The 26,144-nt window shown below is 41.7% G+C and overlaps 1 protein-coding gene across 1 annotated transcript in view; it reads right to left on the bottom strand.

The window, feature by feature from the left end:
* The window catches only part of MBP (myelin basic protein), an 85,199-nt gene that overhangs the window by 7,759 nt on the left and 51,296 nt on the right, over window positions 1-26,144 (bottom strand). The window contains exons 3-4 of the mRNA XM_026039768.1: window positions 12,920-13,350; window positions 84-188 (exon numbers count right to left, since the gene is read on the bottom strand). Of these exons, the coding sequence (XP_025895553.1) occupies window positions 84-188; window positions 12,920-13,350 (536 nt within the window). The remainder of the gene's footprint in view (window positions 1-83; window positions 189-12,919; window positions 13,351-26,144) is intronic.

Genomic DNA, 26,144 nt, shown 5'->3' with positions numbered 1-26,144 from the left:
ATAATGGGCAGTGACTGTGGCCTGTTTGGCTCTTGAAGAACCCTAAGCAGTTGTAGTGGACAGGAAGCAGCGGGGACACTTACAATGTTCTTGAAGAAGTGGACTACGGGGTTGTCGTCACCAGGCCGCCCATGCTGAGACCTCTGGGGGATGGACCCTACGTGGCCAACCCTGGCTGCGTGTATATCCTGAAAGCAGAACAGGTACAGTGCTAGGTCAAGCTCCATGGAAAGGTAACAGCTGGCTGCATGCAGGGAAAACTCATTTTCACCAAGTAGGGAAAGAAGAGGAGTCAAGAGAGAATGAAATGCAAAATCACCAGTGCTCTCACGGAACAGGTTTTAGTACAATGGCAAACAGTCCATCGATTTTACTTTGTGCGTATATATAGAAGTTAAACCTGAAACTGGAAAAAAMCAAAAACTTTTAATAAGTCATCTGAGCCATTCTTCATGCAAGACGAGAATGGGTTGACCATCCCCCAACATGCGTTGCACAACACTGGGGCATTTGGAAAAAGAGCTTTTTGGGAATAGTAGTAGTAGTAGTAGACTGTAGTAGAAGTAGACTAGTGATAATACTTTCTCTTTTCATTAGTGGCAATACAGAAAAAAAGTTAAACTAGTGGGACAACAATGACTGCAAAGAGTGAATGCCTTGACAGGTATTTGTTGCAGTGGAAATAGTGTCCAGAAATGTGTGTATTTACCTCTATTCTAATACCATGTTATTAAATTTGCAAAAGAACAGTGTGTATTAGGAAGCCAAATATGAACATCTTCGCATCATTGCAAGTGTGGAGACATTGTTTTTTGCTGTCAGTTTGCAAAGAACCAAGCAAAGCATCACATTGATGTTAAAAAGTTTCATTGGTCTCTTAACACTCAATAGATTYCTGCAGTGAGATGCTACCTCACATGAGCATATACATAATAGTACAACCTGAATAAACAGTTGACTATAAAACAATCTGAATAATTACTTGAAATACGTTTTCATCATATATAGCAAAAACACCCATAACTTTCCAGGCAAAAAACTTTTTTATCTTCTCGGAGAAGAACTCTTTTAACATTTTGGTGCTTTAGTGATCTCTGGCAAATAATAGCTATATAACATTTTCAAAAGTTCTGAAGGAACTTTTTGCATTTTGAGATATCTAATGACGTACCTTTAAGCAATAAATAATTTTTAAAATGGCCCTGAATGCTTTAAGCCATTGACATTGAAAACTGCCTATACAGATCTACATCTTCTGAAATGTTTCCATACATGTTTTACAGATAGACTATCAGATGTTATTGCTGAAAGCTACCAAATAGGACTTTAGTGACTTCAGTCAGATCTTGTGATTTAGAAAAAGGAGTACTTACATTAGATTGTACCATCCAAATTAAACTCAGACTCAGAGGTATACATCTTATGCGGTGCAGTTGAGTTRTATAATTCTTAGAAATGGGATTCAGGTACATTGCTTACAGAATGAATTTCCTTTTTGGAGGGAAGAAATAGCAGTTGATGGAAGTTCAATCTGTACTACTTTATTGGTGTGGGGTTCTGTTTGTGTTTGCATTCTGACTTTATCTAGAAAGTTCATCTTTAAATAGCAGGGTTAACCTTGGGTTGCCTGAGATTTTTACAGTGTCAGGCATTCAATCCTGTTGTGCAGTAATTTCTACTTTGTCACTAGGAGAAGATCTCCTTAGTTTTGGTGCCTCTGGAATACTTAGTTGTCATGATTAGGGTGCTTGGCAGAAGCAGGAGCTAGTTACGATGTCAACACATTTAGAAGTTGCTTTGGCCGTAGATGTAAGGTTTCGTTTGCTTGTATTTGGCTTGGCTTGGTTTTCCCAAATCTCTATCTGTGCTTTGCTTTGGAAGCCATTTGACTTTTCACTGGGATACATTCCATGGCCTTTTTTCTACTGTACTTCTCCCTGACTGTATTGACTGCGTTGTCTATATTGGCTGCAGATAAATTGTTCGCTAACCACAAAATTCTTACAGTATGTGAAATAAAAAACTTCAAAATTAGTTTTGAGTGGATGTAGCCTGCAATTCTGCAGAGGACTGTAGATTATTACCAGAGGGGGAGAAAAAAAAAAAAAAGGATTTTTTTGCATATAGGCAAGGTTGAATTACCTGAATCTAGATCAGTTATTATATACTATTAACTTTGCTAATTAAAAAGCTTTCATATAACAAATATAAACTTTCTCCCATCTGCATTGCCAAATGCTGTGAACAGTCTTTGACTGGGTCCCCTCTGAGCGAACTGGGTAGCTGAGACTGAGCACGTTCTTGGGGATTGCTCTSAATGAAGTTAATACGCTCTGTTTCCCAGTGTTACAAATGAAGTGCTTTTCCTTCATACTACTGCCATCAAGCTCTATTTGCATTTGGAAATGTTATATTATTCTAAATTTGTAATGGGTAATTATCTGYTTCCATTTAATTTATAGGTAGCTGGAACTGCTCTTCCACCTGGTTTGTTCTTTCAGTTTCTGGACTCTCACATSCATGATATATAAAAATACCTCAGAAGAGTAATAACTCTTCGGGACTTATAAGCTAAATTTGATTTAGGCTATTAGGATTCAGGCAATAGTCTGCGTGCTGACTGAAACAGAAAATAACTCKAGTTTATCCTGCTAATACTCAGGTTTTGATATGTGATTGGACTTTTAAAAATGAGCTTATTTAGTCACTGCATGTTACTTGGCCCTCAGGAGACCACCGTTTATTATTCTCTAAACACTCATCAGRAAAAGCATTATCTCCAAAAATCTAATAGGGATGCCACAGAGTAATCACATTTTCCAAGGGATTGCTGTCATTTCCTTGTTTCCTCGTGGTCCTGGTGCTCTCRCCAGGTGGAGCTGCGACCGCAGCTAGGCCGGGGCCTAGCAACTAGGGCCACCATTGCTGCCTGGCCCTCCAGGGCGCTTCCCCGGCCTGCCACATCTGCTGGGGCTCTTCAGCTTCATGCCAAAGAGATCACAGCCAACTAAGCTGGGTTTCTGGGGCTTGATGTTACAGAATGTGTTCACACACGTGTAAATGTGTGTGTATGCATATGTATTTTTACACATATAAATGGATATAAAATATCTATAGTTATTTTGTAGTCAGGAGTGACCTTATAGCTAAATGCTTGGGCAGTCTTTCTGATGATATTCTAGGATTTCCCAGAGCACTTTTCTTTGGGCATGCATTTTGAAGGAAATGTTTAAGACTTTGACATTTCAGTTCTGAAATGTTGGCAGATCTTGGTTCTCTCATTTATTAAGCAGRTGTCTTCACTTGCGGGGAGCTGGAAATACTTTAAAATTAACGCAGAGACAACACGCAAGTTACRTAATTTTTAACAGCATCACATAGCCTGGTAGCCATTTACTTTTGCATCAAACGGATTAAATCTATTGACACGGTCCATGTAAACAATCTCAAATGAGCTGTTTGGGGGGAAAAAATGGTATTTTTCTACCACAGTAGCAAGAATCAATACGCAGCTCAGTAAGTTGTTGGTTCTTGGGCAGGTTTCTTACCTTTCTACTTGGGATACCTGTGCAGATACCTGTACACATGCTGCTCAGTTTGCCARTTCCACGGGGCTGCCCCTGCACTTGGCATCTTCTGTGGTGCTGTAGTTTGGGTAGTATCTTCTGTACCATAACCTCGCTAGTTATGGTACGGGARATGCTCTGCTTCCCTTGATAAACTGAATGGATTATCTTATCTGCAAGCCCTTTTGCTTTTAATGTTTGGATGCTGAGTCTGATGAGCTCATTTTGTGATCATATATATACAGCTGACAGGAGATTGTGGATAAAATGAATCTTTGTATAAAAGCCCTCATTGATAACTCTCATCCTCCACAAGATGACTGCTTATATAATTAAGGATTGCATATACAAATAAATATAACATTAGAGATCTAATTCCTAAACAATGCATATTAAATAAACATTAGTGATGATATTAGTGTTAAGATGCTTTTATGGAGTACTGGATTCAGTACAGTTTTTCAAATTCATTTCAGTATTGTTATTTTAAGATATATAATCTAACAAATGCCATATTGTTTCTGTATTACTGAAAGGAAAATACATATGAAGATTTGTAACTGTTTTAAATTATCATAAAAATTCTGGATGTTACTAAAAAATKAACAAAAATGGACACACTGAGTTGTTTTAAGAAAAGATACATAATGAATTACTGTGCATAAATATTAAAATAAATATTATAAAATTGATGAATTTCAAGTTCATATAAATGAAAAGTACATGTACGTTTTCTGAGCTGTCCCAGAATGTACTGGATGTAATGCTTAACCCCATTAAGAACAGCAGGAATAGACTAATGGGTGCATAAGTGCTGATTGATTACCATTTGTGTAGTGGGTGGGAAGAGCGAGATGGGAGAACACCAGACCAGTGATAAGCTAGTTTTATGTTAGCTTTTGAAATGGGTTTCTGAATCCAAACTGTCTTTAGGCATAAGAAAGATCATATCTGGATTTGAATTTTTGCATCTGGAATTCCAAATGGGAAGGTAGAGGCATATACCCTTCTCTCTTTTTTAGGATTTTTATTTTATTTTATTTTTTTATTTTATTTTTTTATTATTTATTTTTTATTTTTTATTTTTTATTTTTTATTTTTTTATTTTATTTTATTTTATTTTTTTTATTCTTTCTTTCTTTCTTTCTTTATTTTTTATTTTAGTGTTTATTACGTCCGTATTGTGCAGAGCAATAATTAGCAAAGTGGCAGGTGTTTTTTGTGCAGAAATTGCTTCATCTCTAGATGCACAAGTGCTTCACAGACAGGATTTAGCGTTGCTGGGTGCAGCAGACATCAGGCTTCAGACAGACTTCCCATGTTACTACCGAGCTCCTCATCAGGCAGCASTAAATAGCACATGTCTAATGTGTTTATTCTATTAGTAATACTGAAGCTGTTGATTGCATTTTCTGTCACGTGCAACCCGAGTACCCATTTGCTCTTCATGACAGTGATTATTCCAGGCCGCTCACAACTTACTGCTCTGTTGCCATTAATGATGGGAAGATATTGACTTCTTTCCTGCATGCTAGTCTGAAGGTGACATTATAAATGTTTAATTAACTCAGCAAGCTTTTTCTAATCACTTTAGATAGGATGAACTAATACATCCTTGTAATAGCACTGTTCATTCTTACTGACGTGGAAATTAAAGACAGAAAGGAAATGACTTGCTTGGAGTGACACAGCAGCCTGGCTTTTCAAAAAGGACAGTGTCTAGGAGAATCCAGCTTCCAATCTTGTGCTGAGATCAGTAATACACTGTTTTTCTTATCTAGAAATACACAATGAACAGAAAGAGAAGGAACCAGAGCACAAAGGAACCAAAAGTCACTGGAGGAAGTAATAGAGGTGACTGAAAAGTCAGACCAAAGGAGAATGATAAAGCCAAGGTAAAGCATGGAGGAGGAAACTATGGAGGGCACCTACCATCAAGAGAGGTAAGTGATTATTGATAATGAAGAGCTACATTTTTCTACAACTCTTGTTTCCTATGACTTTGGTGATTGTGACTCACAGATTGGAAGGTGATAGTAAAGAATTACTTGAAAGAAAAATCTTAATTATTCAGCATATTAGTTCAGTTTTATCGTGGATCCTGTGTGAAAGGCCATCATCTCCTGCTCAAGCCTTGAGTAGCTGCACTGCACACAAAGTGCCATCACGCTTGCTCTTCTTTCCTCCCTGTTCGTTTTAATTTTTGTGATGTATCCTAAAGAATTTTAGGAGACAAGATGGAATATTTAATTTGGCTCATGCTAGGCACAAGAATGATTAAAAAAAGCAGTTTTATTCATTTATTTTTCTTGAGAGGCTGTTGATCTGCTTGCGAGTCATCTCTGTTATCTATCCATTGTTCTCTTCTGTGTGTTTTTCTTCATCTTGGTATGAGTTACCCAATTAAATAGATTCAATGCTGTKGAAATAATGCAGAACGGAAATCTTGTGCTTTAAGAATGGTTGCTCCAGCAGTAAAGAAATTTTGGGAACTGGGTATTCTTGAAATAGTTCCTGAATGCTTCTGCCCCCAGTAAAGTTTACAGGACTGTTCTTCTTCAGTATTAAAACATAGATGCAAAAATGCACAGAGTATAATAGATTGGTATTCATGATGACAAATTTCTTCAGCTAACTATCTCTTTGGTGAAGTATCTTGGAAGCAGAGAAGAAGTATTTGGAAAGTAAAGCTTAGATGCCATGTACCACCCTTTGTAGGTGCTGAATGGAAAAAAGAAGTTTCAGCCCAGATTCAAAGGTGAAAACATGCATTATGTTTTAAAAAAAAATTATTGCTCTATGATAATATGACAATATTAATGATAATGATGATAATATTGATAATATTTAGGATTGGACTAGGTGATCTCTAGAGGTCCCTTCCACCCTTAACCATTCTGTGATACAATGATAAGCTATGATAATATAATTTAATGGCCAAGGTTAATAGTAAGGACAGTTCACGATGATTACATAGACACTGCATGGTTAATAGGCTGCTTTTTTTGAATAAATACTATCAAAGGTGGAGTGTCCAAGGAGGCAGTCAGTAGAAACTGGGAGGCTGGGGAGTGGAAGCCCCCCCAGCCTGGAGCTTGGACAAGGGCTGTGCGCTGTGGGTTACAGCTGAAAGAAAAGCAGGGGCATGAGTGAGAGGTGAAACAAAGCCAACGGTCCTCCCGGCTCTCCAGCACTCACCGAGAAGGTTTCATCTACACCTTTTAACTGCGATGGCTGAAGTTCAATAAAAACATTTGAAAATGGCAGTGGAGGACTGTGTATAGGTCAAAAATGATATATGATAACTTGCTTTGAAGAGAAAAGGAGTAACCAAATGCCTCTAAGCGGAGACCATTTCAGGAACATTTTAAGATATTTTCCATCAGAACATAAAAATCAAGCCAGTGCCTGTCACTAGTGCTTGGTGATGATGAAAGTACAAAGGTCAGGAAAAGAATTACTAACTTGTGCTGCCATTTTCTGTTAGGCAGGCAGTAATTACCATTGTACTATCTCAGACAAATAAAGAACAGAATCATTAGTTTTGGCAGCCTAGCATAGAAAGTGCAAAGCATAACTCAGTTCACTATCTGGAAGGAACTGAGTTTGTGTGTGGAAACAACACAGTGAATTTTAATAAGTTCCCTACTTGTAAATTTACCTCATTCAGAAGAGAAGTCAAATATAACAAGAAAAACATTAATGCCAGGAAAGCCTTACTCTAAACTCTCAACACATTCATTTGATCTTTCGCTTCTGGGTTTGGCCAGCCTCCCTTTGCCAGCTGAAGGCCACTACGTGTTTAACCCAGCACCTCGTGCAGCTCTGGGGTGTTATCCCATGCTGGGGTGAATCCCATGCTGGGCCACCTGGCAGCAGGAAATGCAAGGAGCAGCAGCCCCATGCAGGCTGCACCTGCTACACTGAGCTCTGGGATGGCTTCTTGAGAGCCCCTTAGTATCTCCCTTCAACACATTCTTCTTATTATTACTACTACTTACCCGTGTGACTCAGCTTGGAAACCATATTAGTGGACAGAAGAATCATTACAACAGTAAAGACTAAAGTGGAAGATCCTGTCAGAAATTTAACGGAAAAGGGAAATAGTTTCCTACAGAATGATCAGACACAGCCAATCTTCACAATGCTTCAGTTGATTAGTAGTTTTGTCTGAATTAAATTACGGAATATGTTTTTGAATTCAAGATGGAAAATAGCATAAAATGAAGTACATTCAGGTAAGTGCATATGCTTTTTCTCAACATCCCATCATGAACTTCTCTTCAAGCTCTTACACAAAGCTGGGTGTCCTATCTGCTTGCTCCTATTTGTGYTTGGATCTTGCCAAGTCAGCGTGGGTCTGCACTCCACCTGGACACAACGCACAGCTGATACTGTGCAAAAGTTAGTGCTTGCTCTTCCGAGCATCTCTTGCATAACAGTTAAACGTGCTCGAGTTCCAAACTCTTCCTACAATTTATAACAATTGTTCCAGGCAGTCATTTCTTAAAAAATGCAAGCGATGATTTGTTTCAGTGCATTAAATGTGTTAAACGTTAAGTATGAATACCATGTATGTGRTTATAGTCGTTTTAAATGTTAAACAAACATATTAAGTTCACATCTCTGGTGCTGTGTGCCACTTACCTGTGGATACCCACTTGGTTTGTACAGGTTTCTTATTTTAAGCAGACCAACCCGAAGTGGCTTGAGGCCTATCTTACAAATTAAATGACACTTAATGAAGCTGACACTTCAGACCTACTTATGCATTTTTAGGTCACTCATTCATTATCACCCCGCAGGAAAAAAGGCCAGACTGAGCTCACGCTATTGTAAAGGGAGAACACCAGCTTGCCTACTTTTGTACATTTAAAAATTAATATGCTTGTCAGAGAAAGCCCGTTTCATTCATTTTTGTCACATAAATTGATTTAACTGAAGTGTGAGGAAAGACACTGGGCCTCTTTCAAGGATGTTATATCCCATAAGTACCATAAACAAAAAATGTATTTCAGGTTCTGTTAATGTATTAACAAATTAAGTCATTAGTACACCAGTTTTGTGACTTAAACCATTTAATGAATACATAAACAAAACAGATATAAAGCAAAAGATTAAGACAAAAATTGTTGTTACAACCACCATAAGATAACAAATTTTTACAAGCCTGGGCCTTGCAGTGCAGTTTTTACAAAGCCGTGTATCACAAAGCAGTACCACTCCCTGAAAACTAGGAAATCAAAGATCACAGTTAGGATTTGCTTTCAGCACATCATTTACYAGTCAGGCTAGCACTGACTGAGCTATTTGTTTCAAAGTCTTCATGGTGCTGAGTGTATTATATAATTAAAAGGTTATACATGAATGGGTGGATGGAGCTCAAACCCCAAAAGAAACGCATGAATCTTCTCACAACTCACAGATTCACAGAATGGTTGAGGTTGGAAGGGACCCCTAGAGATCTAGTCCAACCCCCCTGCTCCAGCAGGGACACCCAGAGCATGGGGCACAGGGCRGCATCCAGGCGGGTTTGGAAGATCTCCAGAGAAGGAGACTCCACAGCCTCCCTGGGCAGCCTGTGCCAGGGCTCAACTTCCCCCATTCATGTCAGTAGGCACCAGTGCTGTCTCAGCCCATCTGGCTCCCTCAGCGGCGTCTGCACAGGCTGCTCTGCGGGTTAGACTGTGGCACTGCTGCCTCCCCAGYGCTGATCCCAGCCCAATTCCCTGCCCACCTTCCCTGGCCCTTGCATCCAACCTCCCTGCACACTGGGACGAAAGGCAGGAGCAAGGGCTTCATACAGGTAACACGGGAGAAGGGCAAGAGTTCACAAACAAACCTGAAGCAAAATGCAAAAGATGAGAAATGCTTTTCCACACATGGACTTCAGTCCTGCAGGCAGGCAGGCAGGCCCTGGCCTGTTACCTAGTCCCTCTGGGCTCTGGTCTCTCTATTAACCACTCTAAGGCTCTGGGCTGCTCTATTAATCACACAAGCACAGCTTAAGTTTAGTAAGTTAATGCCTAATGTTAAGCTTTGACATAAGCGTTCACAATCCAAACTTTAGTAGGAAAGAAAAAAWTCATAAACAACACTCACAGAAGCTTAAGCAACTAATGTAGTTGCAGATCCTCTCAGGCAGGAAACAAAAGAGCACTCGGTACCCACTGAAGGTGGTGGCAGACTAGCCTCTAGGAGGCTCAGACACACAAGCCTTTTAAGACAAGCTTCCTTATACTCCTTACACCTGCTTRGATTGGAGAGGAACCAATTTGTAATCACGCTACCTTGGTGCATGAAGAATGCTGCCTAAAACATCTGCACTGCAGTTTCTTTTGGTCACCTTTTTTATCTTAAAATAATTAAAACTAAGCTAGATACAATAAYAGCTTTGTCTGGCATATTCTACCTCAAAAAAAAATCTTGAAAGTACAACATCGAAGCTGCTTTTGATTGCATTTCAGTGATCAAATCTTCATGGGGCAGAGGCGGAGGGGATAATGGCAAATGCACTTGCTGCCCCTTAGAGGAGAAAATATTTCTGTGCATTCCAGTACTTCTATTTTTATTTACCCCCACGGGCCTCCCACGGGCTCTAAATTTACCGCCAGGCTTCCAAGASTGGGGAGAAGCTGCTCCAAGGGTGAAGCGGAGGCCACCCCAGAACAGCTGTTTCTTTGTCCCTATCCCACCTCTCCTTACACAATGGTCCGTATTATCCTGTAACGCCCTTTCCCGCCCTGCCTCGGAGCTGCCACTGCCTCCATGCCACATTTCTAGTGGAATCCATCTTGGGTGGAATGCGAGCCCCGCACACGCCCGCACAGAGGGCCAGTGTTGGCCTCGCATTCCTGCGCGCCCCACGGGGGCACGGCGCTGCTTTCCAAGTGCCTCAACAGCAACCACAACCAACCAGTTCGGCCATGGCAGCTCTCCTCCTTCAACCCTTTGAAATCCACTTTTTTAAGGTGCTTTTTAGGGTGTCTCATTTAGCACAGACCCATTATTTACTTAGTGCTGAGTCTGGACAACTGCCAAGGGGCTCTATTCTTTTTCAGCTATTCCACGACTCCCTTGGGCACGGGCTCTTTCTCTGACCCTCCACCATGCTCAGCAAACAACAACTATTTAGATTCTAAGTACAAATAAGTCTGTTAGCCATCTAGACTTCCTCTTTATGCACATGTATAAATAATGTCACCACCAGCCTTCCTTGATACAAGAAACCATCGATCCAAAGGCTAAAATAAATAATAGTTGAAACAACTGTCTGTGATGCTTTGTATTTTCAGCATTAAAATTCTCCTATAATAGCTTCCTAGGATGTATTTTTGTCTAACAACTTTGTCACTGTGGGAAATGGTGACAGAGATGCTTTGGCACTGGAAATCAGTGCTAATGTGACTGACTGCTGCCACGACAAGAAAACTCATCTGTGCTTCCAGCTGAAACCTCCAAGTCAGGACTTTGTAACATTAAAACAGTTCCTCTAAAAAAGATTGCTATTACCAGGTAAAAATACTAGATTTATCCATAATTCTGTGCTGTTTTGCACACATTTATGTGCCTTGAAATAAGTTTGCTGAACTGTAAAAGAGTTAAGACAGACRGTATTTTTGTCCTTTACTACATGATTATGCAGAAATCTGTAGAGAATCATAGAGATCATGTTCACACCAAAGAATAAAAYACAAGAATTTATACAAAGTGCAGCCATTTTCAGCCAGCCTTTGAAAACGTGGTTTTGCTTTTTATTGCTAAGCAAGAATGCACATACCTCAGTATATTCTGTACGCAGGCTCTAAGTTTTTGGTATCAGTTCCTTGGTGTCCAACTTTTTGTTAAGGAACAGAGTATAGGAATGAAATAACAAGAGTTGAGCTAGCCCAGCAGCTCCCAGGCTATAGGCTGTTAGGAACAGTCTGTGATACTTGCAACAACAGTAAGTCTCAGCAGCTACGTGTTGCACGTTTGAACTACTCTATGAACATTACACGCTTGCAGTGCATCTGTGCCACTGCTCAATGTTTGTAATAAGGTTTGTTGCCCCCAGTTTCTAAGTGGGAGAAMCAAGGATTTCCCTTCCACTTGCTCATTATTGCACAGCAAGTGTGAGATGCTTCTCTAGTTCTGGTTTGAAGGTTCTGGAGCATCTTTCATGCAGTGCTCTTCCATGTCCTATAACCACCCTTTGGGGCATGGCAAGCAGTGCTTCTAAGCGCAGAGCTGTGGCACAGCAGCCCCGCGCCGCACCGGAGATGCCCTCGTCCCAATCCGATTCCCAGTTGGGAAGGACTGACCAGCCCCCGGGAGCATCATGGATCACAGCTGCTTGGGGAGGCAGCCGAGGCTGGTGCAGGTCACTGAAGAGCTCGAGCGCAGCCAGCGAGTATGAGCATGACTTTGTGCAACACAAAATTTGGGCAGCTACATCAAACCACTTTTAAATAAAACAAAGTTTTTACAGCCTCACAGGAGTAGTTCCATTTGAACACTAATGTAGCATGTAAAGGCACAAACACAAGACTCAACTTATCATTTATGTGGCAAAGGCTGCAAAGAACGTATTTTAAATTTTACTGCTCAAAAGTGATGACAATATCTGCATCCTTGCCAAAGGATGCGGGTTAATCCTGGAACATGAAAGAAATGCCCTTTCATCGACACTTTTTTTAAATCCATGAAGTTTTGCTATGCGATTTCTAATATGAAATGCTTTGAAGTAAGTTTTCAATTTCCCACCAGGATAAAACAGCTGGGCTATCTTGTATACCTGAGAGTCAGGGCATCTGCTAATCCATCCACTCCACAGCGCTACCAGCTGCCCTTTAAACATGTTCTTGGTGCAAGCAGCCTGTGAACACAGCATCTGGCCACTTTTCTAACACCAAGCCTGTTCCTCAGTTAGTGCCAAATTAGCTAGAGATTGTCTTGTGTTTAGTGCTTTCATTCGGTTCAGTTTCGCGAATGTTTAACAACAACACACAAAGGCAGACTGAAGTTTCTCCAAATGGCACAGCATACAACCGCATGTCATACACCTCATCAAGAGTTCAGTAAAAAGCCTATCAGTAAGGGGGCGAGAGCCACCAGCATTTCTGATACTTCTTGTTACTACCTCAACATAGCTCAAAGTGTTTCCCGGATCTATGATTTTTTTTTTGTTTGTTTGCTTTCAGATTAAATTGCACAACTATGAGTACCCTCCTGGTACTCACAGTAGTACCAGTTGACTGTCTAAGTCAAGTCTGGCCTTATAGTAGTTACACCTTGTTGTTAGTCCCCCCCGTCCTCTTTAGCGGCACTTTAGCCTGCGGTAGCTGTGCAGTTCTCTATTCCTCCGAGCTCACCTTGCCCGAGCCCCTCCGGGGAACGTGTCTTTCACCTCCAAAGAATCTGCCCAACGAGTCAAGTAGACCCGAGTCTCTGTGCCGGGGCGATCCGTGCCTGGCGTGGTCTGTGGTGCTCGCAGAGGCCATTTTGGATCCGTGCCGGAAAGAGGAGCGCTTTTGTGAAGCCATCAAATCCGCGTTCTCTGGAGCTGCTGCACTGTCCTCCTCGATGGTCTGTAGCTCGTCTGACTCGGAGGGCCGATCTTTGAAGGTGTTGTCCTCCCTGCCCGGGGCATCTCGGGAGAAGAGGCGGATCAAGTGGGGGCGCCCGGCTGTGTCAGCTGGCTTGGCCTCRCGCCCGGCATTCTCGGGCTCCGCTGTGCCTTGGGGGTCCGTCCCCGCGGGGCCCGGCGCGGAGCTCCCATTGTTCGGGCTCACATCTGCCTCGCCTGCAAACAACAAGGGCAGGCGATGAATGCGGCCTGTGACAAACAGCCCCCCGCCACAAAGCGCCTTTCTCCCCGCGCGCGGACAAAACCCGCAATATGCGCGGCCCCAGCGAGGCCGCGGCCTGCCCGCCCTCCAGGACATCGAGTATCTTGGGACCATGACACTCTCATACACAAAAAGCCCCTCGCCATCCTTCTAGGTGCTTTTTAAAACTGGGAATTTTTGTAGAAAAAGCAGTATGGTTCATCGGGTGACAGTTAAGATTCCCTGTATTTCTGTGGGAGGTGCCCTGATGATGAGGCTTCCAGTTACATGTGTGGGCAACTAAAACACYAGTACTTTCCCTTGAAAGCGGGGGGACTCCTAACGGGCCTTCCCTCCGCCCCCTTCAAAACAGAGAAGGAAAAAAAAAATCAAAAAAATCCCCAAATGCTGAGGGACTGTGCCCTTCAATCGCACGCTTTCTCTCTAACATTGGAGTTTTTGTACCTGAGTGTTTTGGCCCAAACCAGAATTCCTCCTGCTAGCTTGAATCGCGAGTCAAAAAAGGTTTCAGRGCAGTTTTTTAAACTACTTATATTGTCCTCGCTTAAAATATATAAWTAAATAAATAAAAATAAATTAGAGAACAACAACTGAAATCTCTGCCTGGCCTCACACAGAATTTTTGCTCATGGATGACCTCTGAATGCTGCGTCCAGTGCCCTAGTGCTGATCCTGAAGACTAGTGCCAAACTCTCTGATTTATCATGCAGTCCTTGGGAGAAGGGTAAAAGCTCAGAAACAGAGGAGCACTCAGCCAAGAAAGGCACTAACGCAGACCTTGCTGGTGCAAGCAACGTGTTTGTTGACTTTTCTAATTTTTGTTCTCATGCAGAATGCAAGTTCTTCATTTTTTTTCTACTCAAAAATAGAGTTATGGCTCATTTAAACCTAAGCATATAATAGCTCCTTCTGTAAGCAGTAGGCAACTCTCTCTACGTGTATGAGCAAGTCTAAGGGAAATAGTACCCTCTAAAGAAGATGTCTCACATACAAGGAACACCACAAAAGCTCTTGCTTGAAAAGCGAACATCAAATTAGRCACCTCTCACACCACCTCAGACAAGATATAGAGGGTTTTAGGGTTCACAGGGCTTGATCTTACAGGGATGAAGCAGTCAGTCATATGTTACCTTCAATTTGATTTGTCCCCTGTTGCTGTGAGAGAGTACAACCTGGTAAATACTGTTATGTTTTTGAAAGACTTGGGGCTCAAGCACTATGTTGATTCACCTAAGCAGTTTTTGACTTTATTGCTATTATTTTGTACTGCTTTTTCCATCCATGCAAAGCACTGAAGAAGCCTTTTCCCATTCAGGCTCAGAATTATTCTGAAATAATATTATGGATAGCCCCACAAGACTATCATCAGTCTTGAGCAGTAATGATGGCTTCTGCAGATATATACCTAGTGTTTGTCTAGTTAYAGTTTGTTGTAATCTGACAGCCAGCTACAATTCCACACAGCTTTTCATATAAAAAGACAATATACAATTCAGTTGTGCAGCCTCAAACACTAGTTGATGTTACAGAATGTCAAGAAAATCCTCTTTGATTAAAAAGTCTAAATATTCCTGAATCATTCAATTCTACTTAACCCTGCTTATTGTCACTTCAGAGCACATCAATTAGGGAAATGAAAGCATTTGCTGAGAACTTCGGGATTTTGGGTTTTCCTGGGGAGACAGAAAGAAAAAAAAACMAACAAAAAGCCACCCAAAATACAGTGCTTTTACACTGACTAGAAAGTATTAAATCCCTCAAATGTTCTTCGTGATAGAATGAAATAGAAAGTATCACTGATATATGGCACTTTCTGAAACTGCAAAACACTTTTATACAGAAGCTATAAGCCTAGGTTCTATACCATAACAGAAATGCATTCAAGAAGAAAAGAAAAAAAGCAAAACAAAAGATCTATTGTGTTTAATTAAATGCATTAACAAAACACCAGAGCATCTGCATACTAATATTTTTCACAACAGTGGATCTTTGTGTCACTGAATACAGTTATTCGCAAGCAACAAAGAAGGGTATTCGGGCCACAAAAGTAGCTTCTCCTAATGCACAGGCAGTGAGCTATAAAGTATAAATCTTTTGTGTGTGCTGTACTTTAGTAAAGAAAGCATGCATTGCAGTTTTCCTCCAATTCTTCTGCACTAAGTCTCCAGATTTTAAAAACATATAGCGTGGAAATATAGCTCATACTTGAGCTAATTAATCCCAGGCTTCATATGCATTTTGAGAAACAGTTGATTTCAATAATGCCTCAAGAGCACCCAGAACAGGTTATGTGAATGTGCTTGTTCATTTAGAATCAAATATTTTGAGTTCTCATGATAAAGAAACAGCCTGTTATGGTACAGTGCCTACGATCCCGATTCCCTTTTTTCATTTCTCCTTACTAGATAAAGATTTGCTTCGAGCAGCTTACGTAACACTTGATCCCAAGAGCCACCCCTCCTGCAGTGCCCCAGCAAAGAGGGCGGCTGTGGGTGCTTCCAAAACCCCTCTGGTGAAACGGGCTAGTTTCAAGCCTAAGCGCAGCAGCAGCAGCAGCAGCAGCAGCAGCACACGTCGCACCAGGCTCGACACGACTGCATGCTTGTGCGAGAGGAGAATGAGGCCATTGGAGGCCACGCACGGGCAGCACGTGCCAGGCGGGCCTGGCTCGGAGCGATGGCGCCCGGCGCTCGGCCGCCTTCCCGGCTCCCGGTCTCCAGGGCCACTGCCGCCGCGGGCTTCCCCGCGCACATCGTCCACGTCGCGGGGAGACGTTTGTGCCCTGTGCCCGCGGCGACGCCCAGGAGGAAGGGATGGGGGCAGTGCAAAATGGCGGGACAGTCCATTGATGAGTCACAATCGGTGGAAATCAGAGTGCRCTTTTAATGAAGCAGGACTGGAAATAGCCACTGAGGAGGGGTTAGGCCACCCRGAGGTACTTCTCCAAACCCCTCTGTCTCGGTGCTCGATTGGACATTAACAGTATATAGTTTATCCTCAAAAGGCAAAATGAAGCTCTTACCTAACTCTCAAATTAGCRGGGGCTGCTCAGCCCCTGTGGTTCTAACTGTCTTGACTCCTGTCAAGACCCATGGAAATCTGTTTTATACAAAGCACAACTTCTGACAGAGATTCCTTGGAAAAAAAAACAGATTCCCTTTTGGATCATTTGGTACAGCTGCTCTACAGTGTTCCTTCCTTGCACATATGCAGGTCTATAGTCTTCCCCTATACAGCTCAAAAACCTCTTTCCAAACTATTTGCTTTAACATATCAGGTTAAAAAAAATTGAAGCTTTTTGTTTTTCTCTACCGTCTTCTAGTCTTGCTTTCTTGCAGCTACTTGCAGTTCCTCTACACCACAGCTCCGATTCTTATGGCTGCTTCCTCTACAAATGCTCTGAAATAAATGGGGAAAAGCTGAAGCATATTCCCCTATTTGGAATTCTCAGGAAAGACACTTAGTTCAACAGCCAAAACATGCTGCAAATATTGACTGTAGTGATACATGGTAGCAACAAATATGTGCATGAAATCCTAATGACTAGGTACTACCTTCTAGCTACAGGCATTAAATATAGATTCAGTAATAAAAAAAAATACAAATATTTTAATATTCGATATAGTAACTATGAGTGGCTTCTACTGATCAGTAATTTCTTTTCTCTTCTCCCATTATTTTTCCCCTCAGGGTATGAACATAGAAAGTATCAAATTTAGGGATCTTTTACATCAACATTTTAGTTTCATTTTCTGAATATATACACTGACCTCTTCAGTGTACGAAACAGCWAAGTCCCTTTCTAATTAAGATGACGGATTTCTCTTGCCCTATCCCTTCTATAATGAGCCAGTTGGGTAGTCACATATAATGCAATACATATCTCATAATTCTGATGAAACTGTGTAGCAGTGTCTCTGAAATGCTGACACTACAATATTATGGAGTAAAACATCTGAGATTTTGCACCAACCTACCTGTATCAGTCACCTGAACAGCAGAAGGTTGCACTTTACACCTACAAAATTACTCAGGCTTTGTAACACCTAAGATTTYAGTATCTAGAGTAAATCGTGGTAGTAAGTGGCACATGCAGCGTCACGGTAATAATCTGCTTGGCATTACTTTAAGAGGCTAAAAAAATACAGTTCTGGAAAATGGGGCTTTTAGTAACACTCCTTGTAATATCAAGACATTTGAAAAGAATAAAAGGATTAAAAAAGCAAACCTATAGACACTACATATGGATTGCAGCTGAGGTTTACTGAGCTCAGGCTGTTTTAAGATAATAATCGTTCTCAGCATTTTCTATTTTCTTTTTAGACAGCAAAGCCTTTCAGAAGAAGGAAGTGAAGGAATTACTTAGCAGCAAGTGTTGCATGAAGCACCACAGTGGGCTTCGATTGTGATTTTAGATGCTATCATACATATGGGGTGTCTGCAGCATTTAGGCTTCACTAAATAAACACTTGGGGAGATGGTGAACAGCATCRTATTTGCGTCGTTAAATTTAAGCTGCAAAACTGGATTTATCATCCTCACGGTATTCACACACTACAGACAAAACCTGGCTCCCAGCCTAACCTCACTAATGCGGTTAGAAGGCCATATGCCATCAGACATTTTACTTCATAGATCTAATTACTGGTTTTGTCTGATGCCTGTCAAATTGTAGAAAATCAATTAAAAATCTATTTCTCTTTGGAATAGATTGCATGCAGCATATTTACCGAACAAACAGTTGGCCGCGGCTCTCTGACAACAGCTAAAACTGATCCCTTGGTGTGTTTAGCCATTACTCAAATGTGTTCCCATTTCCAAACCAAAAGAATGCAGAGCAAAACGTCAGTGTGCCTCATTGTACAGCTTCACATGAGCAAAACTCTCCTGCTGTTTGCAAAGTGACCGCTACTCCTGCTGTTAGCGAAGAGACTGCAGCCACCTTTGGCTGCCTCCACTGCTGCAACTTCCAAGAAATAAACRCCATTCATAGGTAAAATATGAGGATAAAATTGCATTCAAAACATTGAAACAGTCAGCTACAAGCAGAATAAATAAGCAGCAGAAAATGGCTCTAGTCTTTTTTAACTCAAGAAGAGATTCTTTTTAAAATGCTGATATCAATAATTGTTTGTGGAAATCAATATCAATAATTGTGTTTTGTGTGGAAATTATTCCTTTAGATATCTGTAGATATCCTGAATTTTCCCTGCAGTTAGTGTATTTCAGTAGGCTGTCCCAAGCCATGCATTATTTCCAAAGTGAAGTTCGGTTGGCTAAGGACAGCACCACGCCAACCCTCCTGTACTATATTCCATATATTAGACACTATGAAGCATTTAAGGATCTGAACAGACACGCAAAAAGTGGCAAAGCAGGCAATTCTCCATTCCATTAATCACTCTAAAACAGCTCTAAATTAATCTGATGAAATAGTGAGTAACAGGTCCAATTTGGCTGGATTTTCTTAAGAACACAGCCACAATGCTAAAGCCAGAATAACGAAAGAGCTGGCATTCAGTTTGCATTGCTGTGGCCATGAGGAATGAAACTTTCAGTTAAAATTTCACATGAAACGTCCCAGCCCTCCACGCCTCCCTGGCCCTCGTCCATCAGAGACTTGCTGGTGCAGAAAAGCAGCAGCCCTTGCAGCACAAAATACACGAAAACGTTGGGGGAGAAACGGTTGGAAAAGTGCCAGGTCAGTTCCTGTTATGCAAGCACCTGCCTTTGCAGGTTTAGCAGGAAAAAAGAGTCACTGCATGTCTGTATCGCTTGTGTTTGTATTTTGAAGGAAATAAGTACTGTATTCACTCAGCTCTACACTGAGCATATGTATAAATATATATATGGTAGAAAGTTAAGCAGTAGGAAAAAAAAAAAATCAAATTGCACAGACGAATGACATCCAGGAATTCTTTCCTCGGCTCCCAAGAACACAAACTACTTAAAACAGTAAAGAAAAAAAAAAAAAGTGAAATTTCTCTCATTGTCGTTCTGACAGTAATTTGAAATGTATTCCAGATGCGCAAAAACCCTGGGATATTTGATATATGTTGGCATGACTTCATAACTGGTTGTTTCACTAGCTAAGACACTTTGTAAAAACCCTTCTTGRAAGGATTAGCAACCTTCTCTCCTGGCCCAGTCAACCAGAACCCTACCAGCTGCCACAGGTATGTCCGTGTGCTGACTTGGCGAGAAGAAAGAGCTGCCAAGCTCTCTCAGCATCTTCTCATCTCCTTAAGCATGGACATCACTGCACAAGAGCGGGTATGACTGCAGTCTTGAGATGGGCTTTTTTCTGGACTTCCCTCAGGTACATTAGATGTTAATTCCCACAGTCCATAAAGTAAAATTTGAAAAGCCTGTCTGCACAGTGGTGTCTCCTGAAGGACCACTACAGGAGAACGGTCTGCCAGAAACCTTCCCCATTACAGCCTCCACTGAGCTGTTGAAGAACAGCCCAAACTAGCAGCTACATCCAGCAAACCACAACGCAATGAAAAATTGAAAGCTCAGCTTCAAAACTGAGAAAAAAAGGGCAAATAAATAATTAGATAAGACTCTCCTATTTCCAAGAAAAGTCAGTCGCTGCCTGTCTGAACACTGAAGGAGCTGCCTTCTTCAGCTTGTTTCATAGACTAGTTCCTCTATGTGGAGACAAACAAATGGAAAAGGTAAACACAACCAGGACCATCTGGAACTAATTTGGTTTGRTATCAGTTCATTTAAAAATACAAGACTGTTTATGACAGAAAACAAAGGCCTTCCATATTCTGTAARCAGACTAGTTTTCACAGGTTTTCAGTATATTTCAGTATATATAGTTTACAGTATATTTCATTTTAATATTCTGTAAAAAATGAGCTTGTACTAGAAGATCAGGAGCAGCAAAATGAGATATAATTGCACACAGCTTCAGGCGTTGAGAATCTGCAGCTTGGGGACAAGAAAGGGCTTTTATGTTTTACTTCATCAGATTTCTATTTGTTTTCTCTTCCACAAAAAATGTAATGTTTTTCTGCCAAGTTTTGAACTCTCTTTCTTGCCGAAATTATGAAAAATATGTCCAAAAGACATTTTATTTTGAAGTACTGGCCTATTCTATGCATTGTGTGCACAACAGTACCAGTTTGCAGGAGTTCTACACATTATGCTTAAAATAAATAACCACACTTTCCTTTCAACACTGCAACAATTTTTCCAAGGCTATGTTTGTACTGAGACAAACTATAAAAYTATATGTCCTGTGCCTAAAATTTTACAGCAAAAATAATCAGTCTTACCTGGTTTTCTACATTTATTTCCTTTACAGGGACCCAATGCTAAAATCTGGATGCTGGACACAAGTTGGAAAACCACAAACATTAATTTTCTTCTGTAAACGTAATGTTGAATTATAGAGTGGTAAACAACAAGAAGTACTAATTTTGCAAATTAATTACACTGAATGACGGAACTTAGCCTAATTTCTGCACTAGACTTCCTCGCCCCAAACACAGGATTTCAAAGTGTAAGCAAGGACTATTGCTTACTTCACCAGTAGTGGTATTAACAGAGCTGCATTCCTTAAGCACGGCTCAGCAGCAGTGCTAACTAAGGTCTATTTGTCACTCAACAGCCTTTGGAAAGGAGATGCCTTTCTGGCACTGATGGCACTGATGGCACCACTGGCACTGATGCTGGGTGGAACTGGCGCTGTGATATGTCCTACCTGTAGTAGGGGAACTACACTGACCTCCTCCATGGAAGGGGTAAAAACAGACCACAATTAATGATCAGATGAGAACAGCTATGAACGTGACACCAAGCTGGAAAGGTGAAATTCTGCTAACACTACCCACGTCTCACCATATGAATTAGCAAGCTGCAGAAAATCTTCYGTCCTTGCCAACTTGCTTTTGTGATTCAATAGGGTTGGTGCTGTGAAACCAGACTAGAAAGGCCCCACATATCCCATAGGGCTGAAGCTCAGCATTATGGTTCCACACAACTAAGTTTTATGGCATCAACGTGGGAAAAGCAGTAACATCACTAGGATCGGTCGCAGAGGCTTTTTGATACCCCGTCATGAGCGCTGACCTTGCGGTAAAACTCGTGTACAATCAGGCCTTCCTTATGATGAAGGGACACACAGCTCCCAGCACCCCCATTTCCAAGACCTGCTACTTTTGCAGCTTGTTCAGTAACAACCCCTGGTTGTATCCAGTGCCGAGCTCTGGATATTTACAGGAAGAGTGTCTGGCCACTGGGGGCTGAAACGTGGAAATCCCACCATCTAGGGTGAGGGTCTGCTCCTGGGAGCCAGGTTAATAGAACTGCTAGAAGGGCATCAAAGCATCCCCAAATCCCTATGCACCCATGTTCTWTATGTCTATTAGTATCCTTTATACCTTTTAGTATAGTAACCTTTTTACCTATTGGAGAAAACTTAATCGTTCACACAGAAGTTGAGTTAAAGGAGCAAAATGAGTTGGGCAGCAGCCGAAATACCCACATTCACCGTGGACACGTCAAGGGAAAGAGCTCAAAGCAAGCTCGCAAGCAATGGGTAACAAACCCCAGGGAAGGTGGCAATAGTCACGTCCCAGCAACGCATCTTGTCCCTGGGCAGATSATGCTGAAACTTAAAAACAGAGGGGCAAGAGGGGATCTGGGCTGTTTGTTTAGCTGGTGAAGCAGCTTTAAAAGCTGCAACCAGACTCGTCATGCAAAGAATGAGCTGGGCACAGAGAGGGAAGTTGCATGTTGTCTCTGCTGAGCTGAATTCCTCCCCTTTCCCCTCTTCTAAATGTGTTGTACAGTGCAGGAGATACATATATATATATATATATATATATATATATGTGCGTGTGTGTGTGTGCGTGTGCGTGTGTGTGTATCTTGCTAAAATTTAGTGGTGCATCTTTGTAAGAAATTACCAGTTACTCCAACTGTAAGAAGCGATGCAGGAAAGTCTTTTATCCATGCAAGTTACCTATGTATTTACATAGCTGCATTGGAGCATCTATCTACATGTAAATGAAGTTACTTATTTGGGATTACTTGGCACAAACCACAGGAAAAAGGAAACTGTGCCGGACTTCCTTCTCCGCCGCATGCTTGGGCAAGTTTAAGTATGGAAACATGCAAGTAAAAACAGTCTTTTATTAAAAAAAAAAAAAAAAGTTAAAAAAATATTCCATGCAAGGCAATTCACTTGGCTGTGAATATGGAGATGCAGCCGTTTCGCTGCAGCAGCTGCCGGGTGCTCTGCACGTTTTCACGGCGGTCGCTTCGTTCTCCCTACCAGGGACTTACAAAGAAGGGCCGAAGCGGAGCCCACGCGGCGGCCCCAGCGCAGAGGAATGCGGCCGYGTGGGCCTGCCGGGGGCCTCCCGCTCTTGTCTTCTGCATGTTCTGGCACTGCCTCCCTTTGCTTGGGGATACAAAGCACAGCACAGAAAACAAAAAAGCCTCCGGCTCAAACCAGTGGGACTTGCTATGGCAGAAATTTGGAGTCTATGAGAAGCATGTGGCAACTCTCCATACAACCCGCAGAGAGCTGKTTTTTTTCCTTAAAAAAGAATTTTATCCACCCACCAATTTCAAATAAAAAGGTTCTTTTGTGTTAGCCGAATATATAGGTTTGTTTTAATCTTAAGCATCTCAGAAATAATCCTCCCACAGCAGAGAGTGAGCTGGGGCATCATGAGCAACAGAAACAGCCTCATGTACATGAGGTGGACAAACTAAATCACCTGGTGGATCCTTTAGCATTTGTTTTCTTTAAAAACATCAAATTACACAATTTAAAACTGTGTTCTTTAAAAATTTATTACTGAAGTCAAAAGGAGCACAACACCACTGCTAATGCTTAAATCAAATTTTGCAACATTTTTTTTTTTTTTTTTTGCATTTTTCTTAGCAGTTATGTTTTCAGAAAAATAACCAATTTCTGTCAATGCAACTGAACATGCAACAACATATTTTGGTTTCTTTTTTAACATCATAGGAAAAAATGGCCTTAAAATCAGCAGAGAACAGATTTTGGAGGAGAAACAGGTGATGTAAGAGCCACAACTGAGCCAGCTRGTTCCAAATAAATCACACTGAGCAGCATGGAAGAACATCTGCAGCATCTATGCTCTTAAGAACCATGGGGCAGTAGTCTGAAGGAAGAGCTTGATAACATTTTGATAACTTTGTTTTTTTGGTAAGTGGTTAAGTTTCTGGGTGGTAAATTATAAATTGCAGAATAAAATACAGTTAATACAGAATAACTGCAGTTAAAACATATTAACCAAATAGGTTAACTTTAAGAAAATTATCTAGGTATGAAAACCGCTTAGGGCCATATGCCCTAATTCATATAAACTGTTCACGTGTGTTTTCCCAAGACCAGCTAACTAAAACTAACCATGTACAACAAAGCATATGAGCCCTCCATGATGCAGAAAACATKCATGTCTCTAGCTCCCCCAAAATACAGCCTTGATTTATTGCTTTGGGAACATCTCTTTACATTCCAGGAGTGCTTCATACAGAACAGCCCCAAGGGAAAAAAAGTAAATAAATAAATAATTAAATAAAAATCACAGTAATATTCTTGCTCAGTTCTACAGAGAAGAGCACATGCTGTGTACTCGGCAGCTATAAATGCTTTGCAGGATGCCTTGGTCAGTGTGCCTGACATCCTCATGCACACTTCAGGTCTACTGGGCTGTATCTGCTCTCCTCTGTATTGTCACCATTGATATATGTTAAACAGAAGCCTCAAACAGTAATGCCACTCAGTGCTAGAGAATCACAGCCCTGTGGAAYGTGCACTGCAGGGAGCTGCTGCATCTGGTGGTCTGTAGAAGACCTTATTCCAGAAAAGTCCTGAGTTGTGGAGTGCCAGAAATGACATTTTGGTTACGAGATATTTATTTGCTAGTATTTCTGTAAATACTCTGTAAATGCTGAAGCACAAATGAGCCCAAGGTCCTGTTTACGTTGCGTTACACCCTTGCTCACACAAAGCAAAAGGAAAGTTCTAGTTACATGAAAATCAATGGAAAAGACATTCAGCACCTTTTAAAAGCCAAAAGGGGACTGTGGARATGTTCAGAATTGCTCTGGCTGGACAGAGCTGCAATTTAGACAATTCCACAACTGTTAGTTTATTGCTCTCACATTATCTTCACTTCGGAATCAAATCTTCACCTTGTAWCTGTGGTGAAAGGATGGAGAAGCAGAAAAAGCAGCATTTTCTTCCAGCTCTGTACAGTTCATTTCTCAAAAGTGATTAAACACCATAAAACTTGCTCCTCGCATCCGGGAAACTAATGGGTTGTGAGAAGACTAAGATTCATTCTCTTCAAATTTAAGCTTTGCTTTTCCTTCATCTCTTTAAAACATTGTGGTTGAAGTGCTGATCAGCTTGCCCTGCAGGATGAGGGGGGCTTCTCGCCTGGCCCATGGGGACCCCAAACAGTGCCCCACATTCCCGCATCCTGCAGGGCTCCATCAGCACAACGAGGGTCAAGACCGGGCGCAATCCCTAAGAGCTCATCCCGCTCGAAAGGGTAACAATTAACTGCACATTTTAAAAATAAAATAAACACCTTGCAGGTGCAATACTTCAAGGATATTCAGTGATTCAGCTTTTAGATTTCGGCTAAGCAGCATTTAGTGAGTATAAATTTTCTAAATATGCTYATACTATTGGGCTTTGAGGGCGCAACCACAAGGCTACCATCCTGAGCTCACAGAATCACAAAATGGTTGAGGTTGGAAGGGACCCCTRGAAGTCATCTAGTCCAGCCCCCTGCTCCAGCAGGGACACCCAGAGCACGGGGCACAGGGCGGCATCCAGGCGGGTTGGGAAGATCTCCAGAGAARGAGACTCCACAGCCTCCCTGGGCAGCCTGTGCCAGGGCTCTGTCACCCTCACAGTGAAGAAGCTCTTCCTCACATGGAGATGGAACTTCTTGTGTTTCAACTTACACCCATTGCCCCTTGTCCTGTCACTGGCCACCACTGAGAAGAGCTTGGCCCCTTCYTCCCAACAYTCCCCCTTCATGAACTTATACCTGTTAATCATATCCCCTCTCGGCCTTCTCTTCTCTAGGCTCAACAGGCCCAACTCACTCAGTCTCTCCTCGTACAAAAGATGCTCCAGTCCCTTAATCATCTTTGTTGCCCTCCKCTGGACCCTCTCTAGGAGCTTCACGTCCCTCTTATACTGGGGGACTCTGAAGATAAACACAGCAGCAAGCTTGTGTCAAGGGCCAGGCAAATTCCACATGCTGTTTCCAATGTCACATACGGAGAATTCACTCAGGTGAGGGGGGCTGTGACAAGGAAGCTGTCAAAGCACGCAGTGCCTTGGCCTGCACTTGGTCGGGCTCATGGCTGAAAGTCTCCCAATCCTGGGACAAGGAGCATGGCACCCAAGGACCCTACATCCCACTGGCTACCGGGAGATGAGAGAACACGGTTTCTGCCATCAGGTGCCATCTTGCTTGTCTAAATGGCTCTGCTTAGAGGCTGCGTAATGGTGGTCAGCACAGACCTAGGAACACCGCTTACCTAACTGCTATGGCAGAACAAGCAGAAGGGATGAAAACACCATAAAATATACAATTAACAGACAACATCCCGTTTTAGCTATATTTGAATTGTTTTGTGTTTGTAGCATTAGGCTTAAGCAGTATTCTGATACACAGAAGGCACACAAAGTCAAACTGTAAGTGAGCTTGCCATGAACTGCCCTGAATAT

The sequence above is a fragment of the Nothoprocta perdicaria genome, unplaced genomic scaffold, assembly GCF_003342845.1.
Source record: "Nothoprocta perdicaria isolate Ctin4 unplaced genomic scaffold, notPer1 scaffold_24, whole genome shotgun sequence".
Lineage (NCBI taxonomy): Eukaryota > Metazoa > Chordata > Aves > Tinamiformes > Tinamidae > Nothoprocta > Nothoprocta perdicaria.
Note: the sequence above shows the minus strand (reverse complement) of the source record. Positions and strands in the feature narration are given on the sequence as shown.